Here is a 16838-nt window from a genome sequence, read left to right on the forward strand (position 1 = left end):
TAACTGTACGTTATTGTACACAGCCTTTTGCAGCACAAGGCACCCTTGGTAATAAAGTTTTCTTATTGTACATATACTGTATGTAATAATCACAAATACTTATGGTTCTATTTTTGTAGACAGGCGCTCATGTGCTCCTCGTAAAAAAATGTCACCTCTTCATTTTCGTGCCGTGGCAAGTCTAGTTTACTACATTTGGAGATTTGTCAATCCGTATTGCGCCTCGCTGCACGTTCTGGCAGGTTACGAGTCCCCGGCACACCTAACAATTTGGTGACAGAAACTAGACCGGAATTTAGTCCGGCTAAAATTAGGTCTAAATTGTGGTGCAGATAGTGCATTGCAATTTTGGTGATTTTAATCAAGGCGTAGCCAGACCAATTTTGAGAATCGCAGGCATGTGTGGTGGACGTAATATTTCATTCAGAAATATGACAACAGAGATTGAATTGTAGAAATCAATTAATTGAAGAAATTAATTTTTTTATCCTCTTTATTATATTAATTAAAACACCCTATAGGGCAGCGGTACAGCTATGCGGTGGCGGAGTGTTGTCACACGCATGATCCGGCCATAGGTACACAGCTCAAAGATGTGTCATATCTACCTATTTAATATCTGCGGTCGTTCCTGTTGTTATCCTGGGGGGTACTTTGACAGGGGACATTTTTGACAGTCGACTATGTGTTTCACTTACTTTTTTCTCATTGTCCTCTGAATGTTTGCATGTTATGTTCTTTAAATTATAATTGCTAGTGTGCTATTAGTTTAAGCAGACTCTGATTATTCTATATGATCAGACAACAATTTATGATTAATTTATTCAGAAATCTATCTATTCATCCATCCATCCACCCACCAACTGAATAAAGTTGAGTTGTGTACTTTTCGTTAGACTGTGCTGGAGCAACGGTACGCTGTTGTAATGTACTGTAATCATTGTATGGCGCCATCTTGCGGCCAAAATAGCCCCCCTAAAAAACACGTTGGTCCAAAAAGTACTTTCGGACAAAGTACTTCCGGTGGGGTCACCGAGTAGTTTTTATGATCCGTTTTTATTTGTGGTTACCAGTAGCCTCTTCACTCCCGTATGATTCCACTAATGTCCTAACTTTACTCCTTTAGGAAGAGTTATTTTCAAGCGGCTCCTTTTGTCAAGTGTTGTTCGCCGGACGATTTGACAACGCGGTTGAAGACAAGCGAGGCGAGAAGAGGAAGCAATAGGCCACCATCTTTCTTTTGGATGCCAGTAGCAATAACAAGAAAGAGAGCAGGCTAGCTGCAAGTGGAGCTTGTACTTTGACAATTTACACTCTCATATCTTTGTCCTCCGCGGGATACAAGAAACAAGCTGAGGGCGGCTTCACGTGGAGCTCAAGAAGCGCCCGTCAACGTTGAGCTCGTTCTCCTCACTAGCTTTGGAAAGTTTCCGATCAGAAGACTGGCTGCTAAGAATTAGTATTCCCCGTTCTTTCATGTTTCCAACAGGTTTATCTTCCCCTAACCCCCCACCACCGCCAACCCAGGAGGCAAGAGCAACGGCTACTGATGTCAAAAACGACAGCGGCAACATTATATCTTCGAAGAAGAGGAAAATAAACGGATCAGAGAGGGAAGAGACCAACGACACCATCTCCCCTTCGCCTCCTAAGACCCTCACTTCCTCCGCGTCCTCGTCGCCGGTGCACATCCAGAAGAAGTTGCGGTTCGAGGACTCCTTGGACTTCATCGGGCTGGATGTGAAAATGGCCGAGGAGGCTGCCGCTGCTTCGTGCTCCAACAACAAAAGCAAAGCCGTGCTGCTGGCCGCCGGCGTGGGGGGCCACCATGCCAACGGACTGACCAAGAGCGCGGTGGGCTCGGGGACCTTCTCCAACACCAAGCCCGGCGCCGCTAAGAAACTAGTTATCAAGAATTTCAAAGGTACACCATAATAATATTGTCATAATGCACACCATTTAAGCTTGTAGCCCCCCCAATAAATTTATATATATATATATACACACACACAACTTAAGTCCATTGGCAAAAATTCCCAGAGCCTAGCTGATGTGTTTTAAATGCAGCTCCGTATTGGCTCAAATATAGCTTATATTTTGCTCCTGAATGTTACACTAAAGTAAAGAGAAAAACAGTGAACCCTCACCATGCACAGGAAATAGGGAATATCTATCTATGTGCCACAAGATGGTGGCAACACACACACACACATACAAAACAAAGGATCATAAAGCATCAACATCATACATCTAGCTAGTACACAATCATGCACCCATGTTAAATATGTGACTCTGGTCCGGTAAAAGATGGAGAAAATGTTTCATCCCAGTGTAAGTCATTTTATATTCCGATAAGTACATTTCCTGAATTAATGATCTCCCTTAAAATTACATGAAATTAATGCCAATCTTTTCTCTTTTGTCCATTTAGTTAGAATTCACATTTATTTACATACAACAACAAAATTAAAGGTAACTAAAAATAAGCAACAAACAAATAGGCAGTGTAAAAATGCAAATCAGCAGCATTGAAAAATTTCTAGCACCGCCTGGAAACTTGTTGCACCATTGGTGAATTTTTGACTACAATAGGAATATTTTGAACTTGCATCCCGGACGAGGAGAGAATGTTGTTCAGATAATTGGTACAGTGTTCAATGCCTTCTGGGAGGTGAGGAACAGAGAATAATTAGTCTGAGAATCTTGTTTTGAAAAGACCACATAAATATTGTAAGTATGCTCCTTTCATTTTGTGGACAAAAAGCACGGCACACTACTCGCATCAACTTTGTGCTTGTATTACAAGAAACCACCAGAGAAGATTTGCCACAGAGATTGAGAGCAGTGCCACATGAACGTCATCCCTGCACCCACTTCCCAGACATGACCAATCAACTCACACGTTATCCAACCATTACATTCGCGTAACAGTTGCCTGGAGAGTTAGGCACAAGGATGACCCAATTAAAAGGCGACAGTTGCTGCATTCCCTTCTAGGATGCTACATTACCCAATGTCCCACACATGAAAAAAATAGAACCAATAGAAGATTGCATTGTATGGCCTGCAACATTTATTGTTATATGGCACAGCTATAAATGTATGTATTCGGTAGTTAAATTATTCAACACATACGCGACATCATTTCATCCATCTATCTATCCATTTTCTACCGCTTATAGAAGTCGGGTCGCGGGGGCATCAGCTTTAGCAAATAAGCCCAGACTTCCCTCTCCCCAGCCACTTCTTCCAGCTCTTCCCGAGGAATCCCGAGGCGTTCCCATGCCAACATAGTCTCTCCAGCGTATCCTGGGTCGTCCCCGGGGCCCCCTGCCGGTGTGACATGCCCAGAACACCTCACTAGGGAGGCATCCTAATCAGATGCCCGAGCCACCTCATCTGGCTCAATTTAACGTTCATCAATATTATTAGCATATTTGACAGAAATAGCGCATTCGCGCAAAGTTAAACGGATGTGACATCACACATTTATGTGATTGTTGGTGAAGTAATCACTAATTATATGTAATAGGGCGCGCCTCTCCTAGAGGAGGGTGCCATGTTTTGCCGCCATCTTTCTGCTATGTATACCTGTACCTGAAGGAGGCAAACTAAGCGAACATAATTCTTCAACATCATGACTACCGCATGTGTAACAAATGCACTTACTCCATCACTTGAGGGAATAGCAGAAGTTGTTTGCTGTTGACGAGCGTGGGTTTTCTCCGGGTGCTCCGGTTTCCTCCCACATTCCAAAAACATGCATGGCAGGTTGATTGGACGCTCTAAATTGTGCCTAGGTGTGAGTGTGGGCGTGGATGGTTGTTCGTCTCTGTGTGCCCTGCGATTGGCTGGCAACTGATTCAGGGTGTCCCCCGCCTACTGCCCGAAGACGGCTGGGATAGGCTCCAGCACCCCCCGCGACCCTAGTGAGGATCAAGCGGTTCGGAAAATGGATGGATATATACACACACACACACACACACACATCTGGATCGATGGCATTATCCCATACTAAGATAATTCAATGACAGTGCCTGAACCTCGTGTGCAATGTGAAAAATTTGCATTCAACATGGCAGGGTGGATGTCATGTCTCTAGAACCATTCATTTCTAGTTGTGTAAAGGTATTTTTGCTCTTGTGTCAAATTAATATGGTAGAATATGACTTTCAGTACCCTGTCTGTTGCCCGAAGACAGCTGGGATACGCTCCAGCTTGCCCGCAACCCTCGTGATAATAAGCGGTTCAGATATTGGATGGATGGATGGATGGGATATGACTCTCATTGGAAAAATGATAGCTCTAGGCAGCAATGTATTTTAAGCTATTTTTAAGACACAGAATTCAAAATCTGAAGCAGAAATACGTGATACATTAATTTACTGTATGTGTCAATTAACATAAACTAGTCTCAGTAGAATGCATTGGTATGTTACACCTCTCTAGATTACAACTTCCATAAAATGCATGTTTTTCAATTATTTACCTCTCTACCAATGTCTGTCAGTACTGAGCATTGCGACTTTAAAAGGTATAACTTAATTTGTCATTACGTTGAAGAGCCAGATGAAAACACACCTGTGTTGTTCTGCACCTAGAAAAGCCCAAGTTACCAGAGAACTACACACAAGAGACGTGGCAGAAGCTGAAGGAGGCAGTGGAGGCCATTCAGAACAGCACATCAATCAAGTACAACCTGGAGGAGCTCTACCAGGTAATGCATCCCATCTTACCACTGATCGCTCTTTCCTCTTCTTCATATGCCTAGACCTCATATTGTCATTTATCTCTTCTGCAGGCCGTTGAGAACCTGTGCTCCCACAAGATCTCTGCCAAGCTTTACAAACAGCTGAGGGCCGTGTGTGAAGATCACATCAAGGCTCAGATCAATCAGTTCAGAGAATATCCTTTTTTTTTTTCACAAGACAGGCCTATTAAAGTTGCAAGAAAAAGTATGTGTACCCTTTGAAAGTACCTGGATTTCTGCATAAAATGAACATAAAATGTGTTCTGATCTTCATCTAATTCAACAACAACAGACAAACTCTGTCTACTTGAACTAATACCACCCATAGTTATATGTTCTCATGTTGTCACCTTCACAGTGCGAGGTGGAAAAAGTATGTGAACCCTTCGGCTAATGAACTAATTGGAGTCAGAAGTCAGCAACCTGGAGTCCAATCAATAAGGCGAGATTGACGGTGTTGGGTAAAGCACCCTGCCCTATAAAAAAAAAAACACACCAGTTTGTAGTTTGCCATTCTCAAGATGATATGATGAAGTCTGATATGAACCATTCCTCGCACAAAAGAGCTGTCAGAAGACCTACAATTAAGGATTGTTGACATGCATAAAGCTGGGAAGGGTTACACAAGTATCTCTCAAAGCCTTGATGTCCACCAGGTCACGGTGAGACAAATTGTCTATAAGTTGAAAAATTTCAGTTCTGTTGCTCCTCTAACTAATTGTGGCTGTCCTGTAAAGATGACTGCAAGAGCACAGCACATAATGTTCAGAGAGGTGAAGAAGAATCCTCGAGTCTGAGCTAAGGACTTACAAAATTCTCTGGCACATGCCAGTATCTCTGGAAGACTGTACAATACGTAAAACACTGAACAAGAATGGAATTCATGGGAGGACACCACTGAGGAAGCCATTGCTGTCCAAAAAAACCCCATTGCTGCACGTTTGGAATTTGCAAAAGATCACCTGGATGTTCCACAGCACTACTGGCAAAATATTCCGGGGACAGATGAAACCAAAGTTGAGTTGTTTGGTCGGAACTCACAAAACTACATGTGGAGAAAAAAAAAGGCACAGCACACCAACATCATCATCAGCATCACAAGTGAAGTATGGATGATGGCTACTTTGCTACCTCGTGGCCTGGACAGGTTGCCATCATCAAAGGAGAAATGAATTCCCAAGTTTACCAAGACATTTTGCAGAAGAACTTAAGGCCATCTCCCCACCAATTGAAACTCAACAGAAGTTGGGTGATGCAACGGGACAGTTACCCAAAGCATAGAAGTAAATTAACAACAGCATGGCTTCAACAGAAAAAAATTACGCCTTATGGAGTGGCCCAGTCAGAGTCCTAACCTCAAGAGACCGATACACACCTCACATCCCAAGAACATTGTTGAACTAAAACAGTTTGTCAATAATGGCTAAAAATTCCTCCTGATCGTTGTGCAGGTCTCATCTGCAACTCCAGGCAACGTTTGGTTGAGGTTATTGCTGCCAAAAGACGGTCGACCAGTTATTAAATCCAAGGGTTCACTTACTTTTTCCACCATGCACAGTGAATGTTTACATGTTATGTTCAATAAAAATAGCGAACACAGTTTGTGTGGTATTAGTTCAAGTAGCTGTCTATTGTTGTGAATTCGATGAAGATCAGAACACATTCTATGACCAATTTATGCATAAATCCAGGTAATTCCAAAGCGTTCACATACTTTTTCTCGCAACTGTAAATTCATTGAGTGCGTCATTAATATAGTACTAATCTGACATTTGCCTTAATGCCATTCTCACGGGTGCCCTGGACAGTTTGCTTTTTCTGAAGAAAATTGACAAGTGCTGGCAGGATCACTGCAGACAAATGGTAGGTTTTAATGCATTTGGGTCTCACAAATAAATTTGCACATGCTCTTTTTACTTCACTTAACGCTGCTTCATACAGTACAAGATAAGATAAGAAAACCTTTATTTGTCTCACAATGGAGAAATCCCCAATTTACAGCAGTATGTGGGCATTGTCTGTCATCACATTCTGTTCGATTACAGTGGGTACAACACTGTACATTCTTGAACAGTTTTTCCGATTGGAAATATTTTCAAGTTGATCTGCTCCAATGTAGTGTTGTACCAAGTGCTTGTACCAATACCTTACTCTGAATTTTAGGGTAAAAACTAATGTGATATCATAATTTCTAACTACCAGTACCTTATGGTAATACCGCGAAGGCGCTCCAACTCTGTGAGCAACGCGTCAGTGGCTCCACAGAAGTTGGCATCCCTTCTGTAACACGGGTCATGGTAAATCCTTCCCATTTAAAAAAAAAAAAAAAAACATCATAGATATCAGAGTCCGGATGTGTCCTTATCCACGTTCATGGCCATATGACTGAACTATCACGATTAGCTTTTTATGAAGAAAGGACTGTGTGTGAGCAGGCTTCCTGGGCCTCCCCAATTCACGGAAGCATGGGGCTACGCTAATTCATGCATTGGTGCAGATGGAATTATCAACACTGTTAGGTGCTGTTGTAAAACACAATATATTCAGGCTGGTTGGGTCTCAAACTTTCAAGTGCTCACAATATTAAAATCTGGAAACATTAATTGTGTGTGTGAAAGTGGGTTGATGACTCTTGGATCACTCGTGCCATCTGGCAGATGCTTATAATTGAATATTTGTCTCTTTGTAATATACTCAACCTTTGCGGTTCATCTATAACAGGGGTGGGCAATTATTTTCCCGGGGGGGCCAAATGAGAAGCAGAAAATATTGTGGAGGGCCGGGCCAAAAGTTAGAAATAGAAATAGAAATAAAGAAGATAGCACAATGTCTTTGTATGCCAGTAATAATGTAACATTCTCCTCCACCATCACACTCGGCACCGATTCTCCTCAAGGATGTGTACTGAGCCCCCTGTTGTTCACGCTCTACACATTTGACTGCTCTCCGACTCTTATTAGCGGTCCAGTTTGCGGAAAGTTTTTAACATGATAACAATCAAACCATTCTAGGAAATGTTCATTTCCTCGAGCCACAAGCAATTCACTCTGAGCATGGAAATTGCCAGAATCGGACTGAGTAAGAATCGCTTCCTTGTTTTTCAAAGTCTCATAGATTTGAGTCTTTCCGACTCCAGGCGTCTCCTGAATGTTTCGTACTTTGTTACCCGGTTCGTTTAATCGGATACATATCACTTTCCCTTCCATGGTCATTACTCTCTCCCTCTTTCTTCATCTTCCCCTCCCTCCCTGTGCTCTGCAACTTGAAGTAAATGCGCCACCTGGTGTTGAAATACCTGTCATTACAAGTCCAAACGAAATGAATGCAATCAAACCTTAATTGTGCACCAATCTTCGGCGGGCCGGATTAAAAAGACCAACGGGCCGGATCCGGCCCGCGGGCCGTAGTTTGCCCACCCCTGATCTATAACATTGTTTCTTAACTTTTATTGACCTTTATCGCGAATGTCCAGTTTTGATTGACACTGACAGAGCTATTAATTGAACAATGAACTTTATTTTGGTGGTTATTAGAGACGTAGAACACGGATAGGTCTTTCTAATATTTTGCATGTACCTAACTAAGACTAAGTAAAAAATTAGGAACACCTCTTGGTATGAATTTCTGTTATTTTAGTTTAATCCTGATGGTGAGCAACTTGGCACATATGCCTCATCGTCAAGGGGTCCCAGGTTGCAATCTCAGATCACTCCCTCCTGTGTGGAGTTTGTATGGTTTCTCAATGCTTCCTGCATCCCAAAAGCATGCCTGTGAGGTTTATTGAAGAGAAATTGTGAAAATGTGTTCCCTGTGATTCACTGTTGAACTATCCAGGGTGTACACGGTCTGTTGCCTACAACCCAAATGAGGAATGGAGCGATGGAAAATTGCTGGATTTGTTTTAATTCAGATTTACTTTGCTCCGCAGATCATGATCAGGGGTATATTTTTATTTTTGGACCGCACCTATGTTTTACAAAACTCTATGCTGCCATCCATTTGGTGAGTGATCAGCGACCAATTCCCTACTGCGAACCTCCAATGAAGCGCCTGCTCATAAGCCTGTTTATCTTGTGTAGGGACATGGGTCTGGAGCTCTTCAGGTTCTACATCATCAGCGACCTGAAGGTCCAGAGTAAAACCATCGATGGCATTCTGCTGCTCATTGAGAGGGAGCGAAACGGCGAGGCCATAGACCGCAGTCTGCTGAGGAGCCTGCTGAGCATGCTCTCGGACCTGCAGGTAATCCCAACTGTCCAGTATTGTTGTGCTGATGGCGCATGTCACCTTTTGGCTGCGTCTTCCCGCCACCGTCTTCTTGACAGATGACTTTAGTGAAAGTGCTCTGTGCTCTGACTCTCATAGATTTATCAAGACTCCTTTGAGCAGCGCTTTTTGGAGGAGACAAATCGCCTGTATGCTGCAGAGGGCCAGAGGCTGATGCAAGAGCGAGAGGTGAGCTGTGTGACTGTATTCTTGTCAGCATGAAGAACTGGACAAACATGACACTAATCTGTATTTCCTCAACTCGTTGACAGGGTATTTATTTGCGGTGGTGTTGGGGGCAGACGTCTACTGGGGCAGGATGCCTTGATTTGGAATAATTTTGGAAATATAATACACACTCCGGGTGTATTACAACTTACGTTGACAAAATGCAACTAAATAGAAAGGAGTACTCATTGAAATGCTTGATATTCACTGTTATACCACAGAAAATCACAATAGTCTTCTGTTCAATGTTTTAACCATTAATGGTACTTAATTTATAATATGATTTTTGTTATGTTAGATTTAACTTACCGGTATCGTCATTTAAATTATCATCATTATTACCATCATCATCGGTCTTCTTTCCTAGTTATTTGAAATAAATCACAACCACTCCCTTCACGACAGGGATACAGTAATCCATCGCTATAACTCGGTTCACCTTCCGCGGCTTTGCTGTTTCACAGATTTTTTAGTGCAGTTTTTTTAATGCTTTTTTTTTTTAAACAGTCAATTGTGATCTGCATCCTGATTGGCTAAAGGACTGGCCAACATGAACAGTCTCCGCACCTCGTCTCTGTACAGCTTGCCAAATTTACCTTTGCAAATTTTTGGTCTTTGGTTTCATTGTATCAGTGGCGGATGCTGGTCTGTCAAGGAGGGGAAGCTCAATTTGGGCATACATCATAAAATGTGTCCGTTTATTTATACGTGAATTCTACTCTCCATTCCTTTTCAAAAAAATGAAAAGGATGCCTTCACCATAAGATCGGTGATTGGCTCATTTCGCTGTCACTCCAAAAGAGATTCCGCCTCAGACAGATCATCCAATCATCATGCAGAAAGGCTCAGTGTCCGGGCCAGCCCATAAACGCCCACTGTCCATAGACTCCCAGAGACGCTGAGCGTCCAATCGGCGGGACAAAACCAGCATTTATCCAAAGACTCGTCTCGTTTCAATGCATTGGGACAACCTGCACTGAACTCTCAAGACGCCCAGCGTCCGCGCAGTCGACGCTCAGCGTCCACACAGTTTAAAGCAAAGTGAAGCTGTGGGATGAATGAGGAGAGAGTCGCGTCGTAACCAGTAATAAGAAGCTGATTCGGAACAAAAGTTGAGCGTGTTGTAGCACATATTTAGTCAATGACATGTCCACACAATTGTACGTACACACATATATTTGATCACCTACTTTTTGACATTTTAGGGGAAGCTGAGCTTCCCTTGTAGTCTTAGAGCAATCACCTCTGCATTGTATACATAGTTCAGTATTGTATCATAACTGTAAAAAATAAAGCTGAATTATCAAGTACCAAATACAACTTTATTGTCAAATGTGCTACAGCACAGTTGAAATTTCGTCCCTCTCACATTTTTTTGCTTTTTTAAAATAAATCGTACTTCACGGATTTCACTTATCACTGGTTCTTTTTGGAACGTAACCCCCGCGATAAGCGAGGGATTACTGTACCTCTGTTTCATATGTGTTAAACCTTCAGAGTACTCATAGAAGTACCTAAAATTGTGTTTTACCACAGAATATTACTGCAGTACATCACAGGATTATTTTTATTATAATTGTAATCATTTTATTCCACATAAATTTCATTATTTTAGATTTGACTTTGTCATTATCACCATCATCCCTAGTTTTCTTTCGGAGTTGGTTGAAAGAAATCAGACCTGCCTGGAGTTCCTTTGGACTGGCATCACCAAATTTAGTTCACTTCCTATCAAGAGCTATTGTACAGTAAATCTCACTGCTCGGCCATCGTATGCTTGCAGGTACCCGAGTATTTGCACCACGTCAACAAACGCTTGGAGGAGGAGGCGGACCGAGTCATTACCTATCTAGACCAGAGCACACAGTGAGTGTTCAACTTCACTTTTGCCAGTTCATTCCGATAAAATAAATGGAATAAATAAAGGCATGTCCAATCATTCTTTCTTTGCATTGTAGAAAACCTCTTATTGCCACAGTGGAGAAGCAGCTTTTGGGTGAACATCTCACAGCAACTCTGCAAAAAGGTAAGCAGTAGCTAAAATGTGAAAACTATGACTTGCTCCATTACAGAGATTACCAAAATAAATATTTAAAAAAAAACAAAAGCACTTGTGTAATTAGTCTTTGAAAAGAGGTTAGATAAACGAAGCGTCACAGGACAAGGATGTTTGGCACAGAGGAGGTCCCAATCACAGATTTGTTTGCCTCACCGCTTGCAAATGCACAAGGACAAGAAGCATACCACAAGCAGACACAGCCAAATGTGGCAAGACATGTAAACAGCACCGGAAATACACAACACCAACCGAAGTCTGTGTGTAGATTTTCATGTTTTACCAGATGCTGCTAGGTTCTAGTTAGACTTGGGAATTTCCTCGATATGATCGAAGGAAACGTAGTGTTACTTTCCCGTTATTCACTGAGGAAAAATGCCACAAGTGAAACAATTTATACCCAAACCATGTATCGAGGTGGGCAAAAAAGAGTTTTTATTTTAAGGTCATATCTCCCAGCCCTACTATTTACTATTCTAAGTTACTGTGATATTACCCATCACCGCAATCAGACTGGATGGAGTCTTTATTTTGACTGGATGTGAATTTTTGTTCCAGGCTTGACGCACCTGCTGGATGAAAATAGGATTCAGGATCTGTCTCTCCTCTATCAACTCTTCAGCCGAGTGCGAGGTGGCGTTCAGGTTCTCCTGCAACACTGGATCGAATACATAAAGGTACATGTGGGTCTCCATTTTGTGAATATGATGGGTGGTACTGTTATCTTTGTTCTGAAAGTTTGATTATCAGAACATACTCTGAACTCATCCTGCAGGCTTTTGGAAGCACAATCGTGATCAACCCTGAAAAAGACAAAACGATGGTACAGGAGTTGCTCGACTTCAAAGACAAGGTGGACCACATCATCGATGTATGCTTCATGAAGAACGAGAAGTTTGTGAATGCAATGAAGGAGGCTTTCGAAACATTCATCAACAAACGGCCAAATAAGCCCGCAGAGCTCATAGGTGAGATTTTCTGAAATTTGAGTTCAAGTCCCTCACGTCCACTTCTTGTTTTTAAATGCTGTTTTAATTTCCAGCCAAACATGTGGATTCTAAACTGCGAGCTGGAAACAAAGAAGCAACAGATGAGGAATTGGAAAAGATGCTGGACAAGATCATGATTATATTTAGATTTATCTATGGTAATAATTAACAGGCTTTCAAACAGTGATGGTGTTTCCCCCTTGTGGTCATTTATGATTGATTACATTGTGGTATTTGCTTTCCTTCAGGAAAAGATGTTTTTGAGGCCTTCTATAAGAAAGATCTCGCCAAGAGGTTACTGGTCGGAAAAAGTGCTTCTGTGGATGCTGAGAAGTCAATGTTGTCCAAACTCAAACATGGTAAAAAGAAAGAAAGACAGAAAGGATGCTCAATGAACAATTCAAGGGAGGGAGTTTGGAAAGAGAGTGACTGTATGTTTTCATCCTAGAATGTGGGGCAGCATTCACCAGCAAACTGGAGGGGATGTTCAAAGATATGGAGCTTTCTAAAGACATCATGGTGCAGTTCAAACAGGTAAGAATGCACATATACAGTAGGTCCGTTGTTTCCTGCAGCTAATTAGCTACAATGCCCCATTATAGAGAAAACGGACAGGGAAAAAAACTCGTCATTTGCAAATAGGCTGTTCGCATGCTCAGTTACCACAGTGCTTACATTTTTCATTTAATTATATTTATGGCCCAGAAGATATGTTGTAATTATTACTTGTCTATGAGGCTCAGTGATAGACCAAGGCGCATTCTGCCTTGCATACAAATTCGGGTTATGTCGTCACCTTCGAACTTCATATATTTATTACTGAACATCATCATCTTCCCCTCAACCATCCACAAGAAGACTAAATGCCTCACCAAAGCATGCCCTTCGACTGCCATGTCGTATTTCTTTCAGTATATGCAGTGCCAAAACATTCCCGGTAACATCGAACTGACTGTGAATATCCTCACAATGGGCTACTGGCCCACTTACATCCCCATGGAAGTGCATCTGCCTCCTGAGGTGAGCAAATATTTAAGTAATGGCCGTTTTATAACCTGATGTGTAACAAAAGTGTTGCACTGAATGCCTCTGTCCAGATGGTGCGCCTGCAAGAGATCTTCAAAACCTTCTACCTGGGCAAACACAGCGGCAGGAAGCTGCAGTGGCAGTCGACGCTCGGGCACTGTGTCTTAAAAGCAGAATTCAAAGAGGTCGGTCCTTTATTCAGGAACACCCCAAAATTCAGACAATAAGCCGTGACTTTTTCCCCCTCAACTTTAACCCCCGCGGCTTCTTCAAACATTTGTTGTCACTAATAAATGTTTGAAATTCTTAAAGTAATTGACGATACTATATATGGTCAATTGGAGGTATTTCTCAATGTAATTGAAGCTACATGTGCGCAAGCACACCTTGCGCCGCTTGTCTTGCGCTCTTAATCCAGGAAATGGGCATGTACAGTGGAGTTTATTGCCACATTGCTAAAACACCGACCATTTAGTCTGTCGGCCAATCAGATAGCAGTGACTTCACAGCCCTGCTTGGCCTGCGTTTTGGAGCCACCTCGGAAGAGGTTTTCAAAAGCGGTTCCATTGTAACTGCATGGCCCCGAAAAAGTGGAGTGGAAAAGCGACCAATCAAGGTGGAGCAAGGCTGTTTGAGTCTAAAACCAGTAGAATGGAAACTCGTCTTACATACCAGATTTACCGCTACTCTGATGAACTTCTTATGTCAACTCTAATGTTGTGTGTCACCCCAGGGAAAGAAGGAGCTGCAGGTGTCACTTTTCCAAACACTAGTGCTGCTGATGTTCAACGAAGGAGAGGAGTTCAACTTGGAGGAGATCAAACTGGCCACAGGAATAGGTATGCTTGGTTTAGCCAACAACCTGTTGTTGCGTCCCTGTGATTGAGAGCGACTGCTTGACAGATGTCACATTGTTTGCAGAGGACAGTGAGCTGCGTCGCACTCTGCAGTCACTGGCATGTGGCAAAGCGCGTGTCCTGACCAAAATCCCCAAAAGCAAAGATGTGGAGGACGGTGATAAGTTCTCTTGCAATGACGAATTCAAACACAGGCTTTTCCGCATCAAAATTAATCAGATCCAGATGAAAGAGACGGTACAGCTTTTTGGTCTCATGCTCACAGGGTCATCAGTGGGGATGTCGGCAGTGAACTCTAAAGTTTTTGCGTCACTGCAGGTGGAGGAACAGGCCAGCACCACAGAGAGGGTCTTCCAGGATCGACAGTATCAGATTGACGCCGCCATTGTGCGCATCATGAAGATGCGAAAGACTCTGAGCCATAACCTTCTCATGTCCGAGGTGTACAACCAGCTCAAGTTCCCCGTCAAGGTGATTGGGCCTTTGGTTTGGGGAAGAATGCTGCAAAGCAAACAGAAGTGCTTTTGCGGTTTATTTGCACAAAATGCTTCACTGATTGTTCAGTTATCAGTAGCTTTCTGTTCGTCAATACTGGACATTCCAGGTTTTGTTATTTCTTATCGCTAGCTTTTATATAGGTTCGTTCAAGCTAATTCAGCTTTACGGGTCACTTTTTTAGATGCATCTCCACAAACAATTCAGATCCAACACAGGGGGTTCTCGGTTTAAAATTGTATCATTCCTACGGCGGCAACGCAATCCAAATGTGTACGTAACACACAACGCATAGTAGAGTATTAGTAACCTACTCCAATGTAGTAGAGTAGTACATTCAGAATTACAATTAACATTTTTATGAAAAACATTTCTTGCCCGAAACATAAATGTGACCAGTCGAATGAAGATAAGTACAGCAGTAACCGAGCATGCCTTCTTGTGCCGCATGACAACGTACACTTAGAACCATGCACAACCTTTGTCATTGTGAACCATTTGTGACCTCGAAACATATGTGAGCACATAAGCTCAACACCCTCTATAGATGAGCTACTGTATATTTCCAACGATAACGATAATTTCACTCAAACGTCTGCTTCAGTTAGGCCTGGTGCACACCAAACAATGCAGCAAAACGTGACAACCGTCACACAGTTTGCAAGTTCCGTAACTAGATTTATGAGTTGCTGACAGTCACCCCCAAATTTTGCTGCAAAACTAAGACCGCAAAATGTAATCACAGTTGAAAGGCCTCACAACGTTGCAGATTTTACGGCCAATCGAAAATGCCATGTTGGATTTCATAAGCTTTCACAACAACAAAAAGAAAATCTCTCCAGAAACAAAGTGAGATCCATGTATACGATATACATACACACATATACATAATATAATAATACACGTAGATAGGTAAACATGTTAATGTCTATTGATTTGAGGAATTGTTCAATGCGACATGGATATTCTATTGTTGAATACAACACTATAAAATGTGTGAAAATGGTGTCCCATACATTTTAAATTTGTGGAACACATAGAATATTTACACATACTGTATGCCTCAAATGTTGTTCCTCCTCTCTGCTTTTGCACACAGCCTGCTGACCTGAAGAAGAGGATAGAGTCTCTCATTGACAGAGACTATATGGAGCGCGACAAGGAGAATCCCAACCAGTACAACTATGTGGCTTAGAGAACAAACTAATAAAGTGTGAGGAGAGAACGAGGTACCGATGGTCATGAGTGATCCACCTCTATGAACCTTTTTGCCCCAGTGGATGTTAACATTGTCATCGTGAACCCAGCCACAGACGAGCTGTGAATGGATGCCGCTCCACAGGATGTTTGTCAGGGGGGGTCGAAAGATTGTGTGGACTGCACCTCCATCAAAAGAGAGTTTTGTTCCATACTTCTCAGTGCCTCCAAGCTCATTGGACAAAGGATGCACACATACACACGTTTGCTTTTTTTTTTTTTCTCCAAGCGACAGAGAATATTTATTTTCAAACTCAAGAGTCTTTGTCCACACTTTGAAACATGCTCTATGTTATCGAGTCACTTTTTCCATTTTATCTTCCCTCACCCCCCATCCCCCATCCCCAGGCCCTTGTAAATGCCAACAAACCTTCAGAAAAGCTCCAAACACGTTAAAATGTTCTTGTATCATCAACCCGAGCCAAATATGAAAGTATTGGACTTCAGTACATGGTGCTGTCAAATTAAGGTTGCCAAAACCGAATGGCAACACATGACATAAAAACATTATTCAAGATGTTACTATCATGCTATCCTTGGTATTTTTCTTTTGTACAATGCCCTACCTATCAGACTTGCTCACAGTCTACGGTCGTCCACTCAATTTAAATGTCAAAAGCACAACATTTCACCCCCCCCCCCCCCCCCGCCCGCCATATTACACAGTACACACCAGAGTTCTCTGGGGCTTGCGGAAAGTAATGAGTGTGTGTTAATGTACAACACGAAAGAATAAACACATCTTTGTACAGACATGCTAGGTTCCTTGCTTAAGTTGAAAGTAACTTTTAATTGGGGGCTAATTTTCCTTTGATCAATTATGTGGTTTGAATCGATTGAGACGAAATAAGTCGAATTTGTGTGTTTTGAGGGATGATTTTTAAAACTGTCCTTTTCGTTTGATTTGTTTTTAG

The 16838-nt window shown here is 42.2% G+C and overlaps 1 protein-coding gene across 1 annotated transcript; it reads left to right on the forward strand.

Annotated features, from left to right (window-relative positions):
• Positions 1-1046: 1046 nt before the first annotated feature.
• Positions 1047-16677, forward strand: cul4b (cullin 4B). Its single transcript, XM_086134976.1, has 20 exons — positions 1047-1924; positions 4602-4717; positions 4802-4905; positions 6544-6613; positions 8679-8752; positions 8830-8992; positions 9116-9205; positions 11028-11110; positions 11203-11270; positions 11859-11977; positions 12076-12268; positions 12343-12447; positions 12538-12648; positions 12738-12823; positions 13202-13309; positions 13387-13500; positions 14049-14154; positions 14237-14409; positions 14491-14643; positions 15767-16677. Exons 1-20 carry the CDS (start codon positions 1477-1479, stop codon positions 15860-15862), a joined length of 2580 nt encoding a protein of 859 aa, XP_085991102.1. The 5' UTR covers positions 1047-1476; the 3' UTR covers positions 15863-16677.
• The last annotated feature ends 161 nt before the right edge of the window (positions 16678-16838 follow it).

The sequence above is a fragment of the Hippocampus guttulatus genome, chromosome 2 (genome assembly GCF_054856545.1).
Source record: "Hippocampus guttulatus isolate MCC_2025c chromosome 2, RoL_Hgut_1.0, whole genome shotgun sequence".
Taxonomy (NCBI): Eukaryota; Metazoa; Chordata; class Actinopteri; order Syngnathiformes; family Syngnathidae; genus Hippocampus; species Hippocampus guttulatus.

Excerpts from the sequence above, each read along its gene's own strand:
- cul4b (XM_086134976.1), top strand. The coding sequence starts at position 1,477 with ATGTTTCCAACAGGTTTATCTTCCCCTAACCCCCCACCACCGCCAACC. Across the intron at positions 11,978-12,075 it reads ACTGGATCGAATACATAAAG|GCTTTTGGAAGCACAATCGT; the intron begins GTACATGTGGGT and ends CTCATCCTGCAG. Across the intron at positions 13,310-13,386 it reads AAGTGCATCTGCCTCCTGAG|ATGGTGCGCCTGCAAGAGAT; the intron begins GTGAGCAAATAT and ends GCCTCTGTCCAG.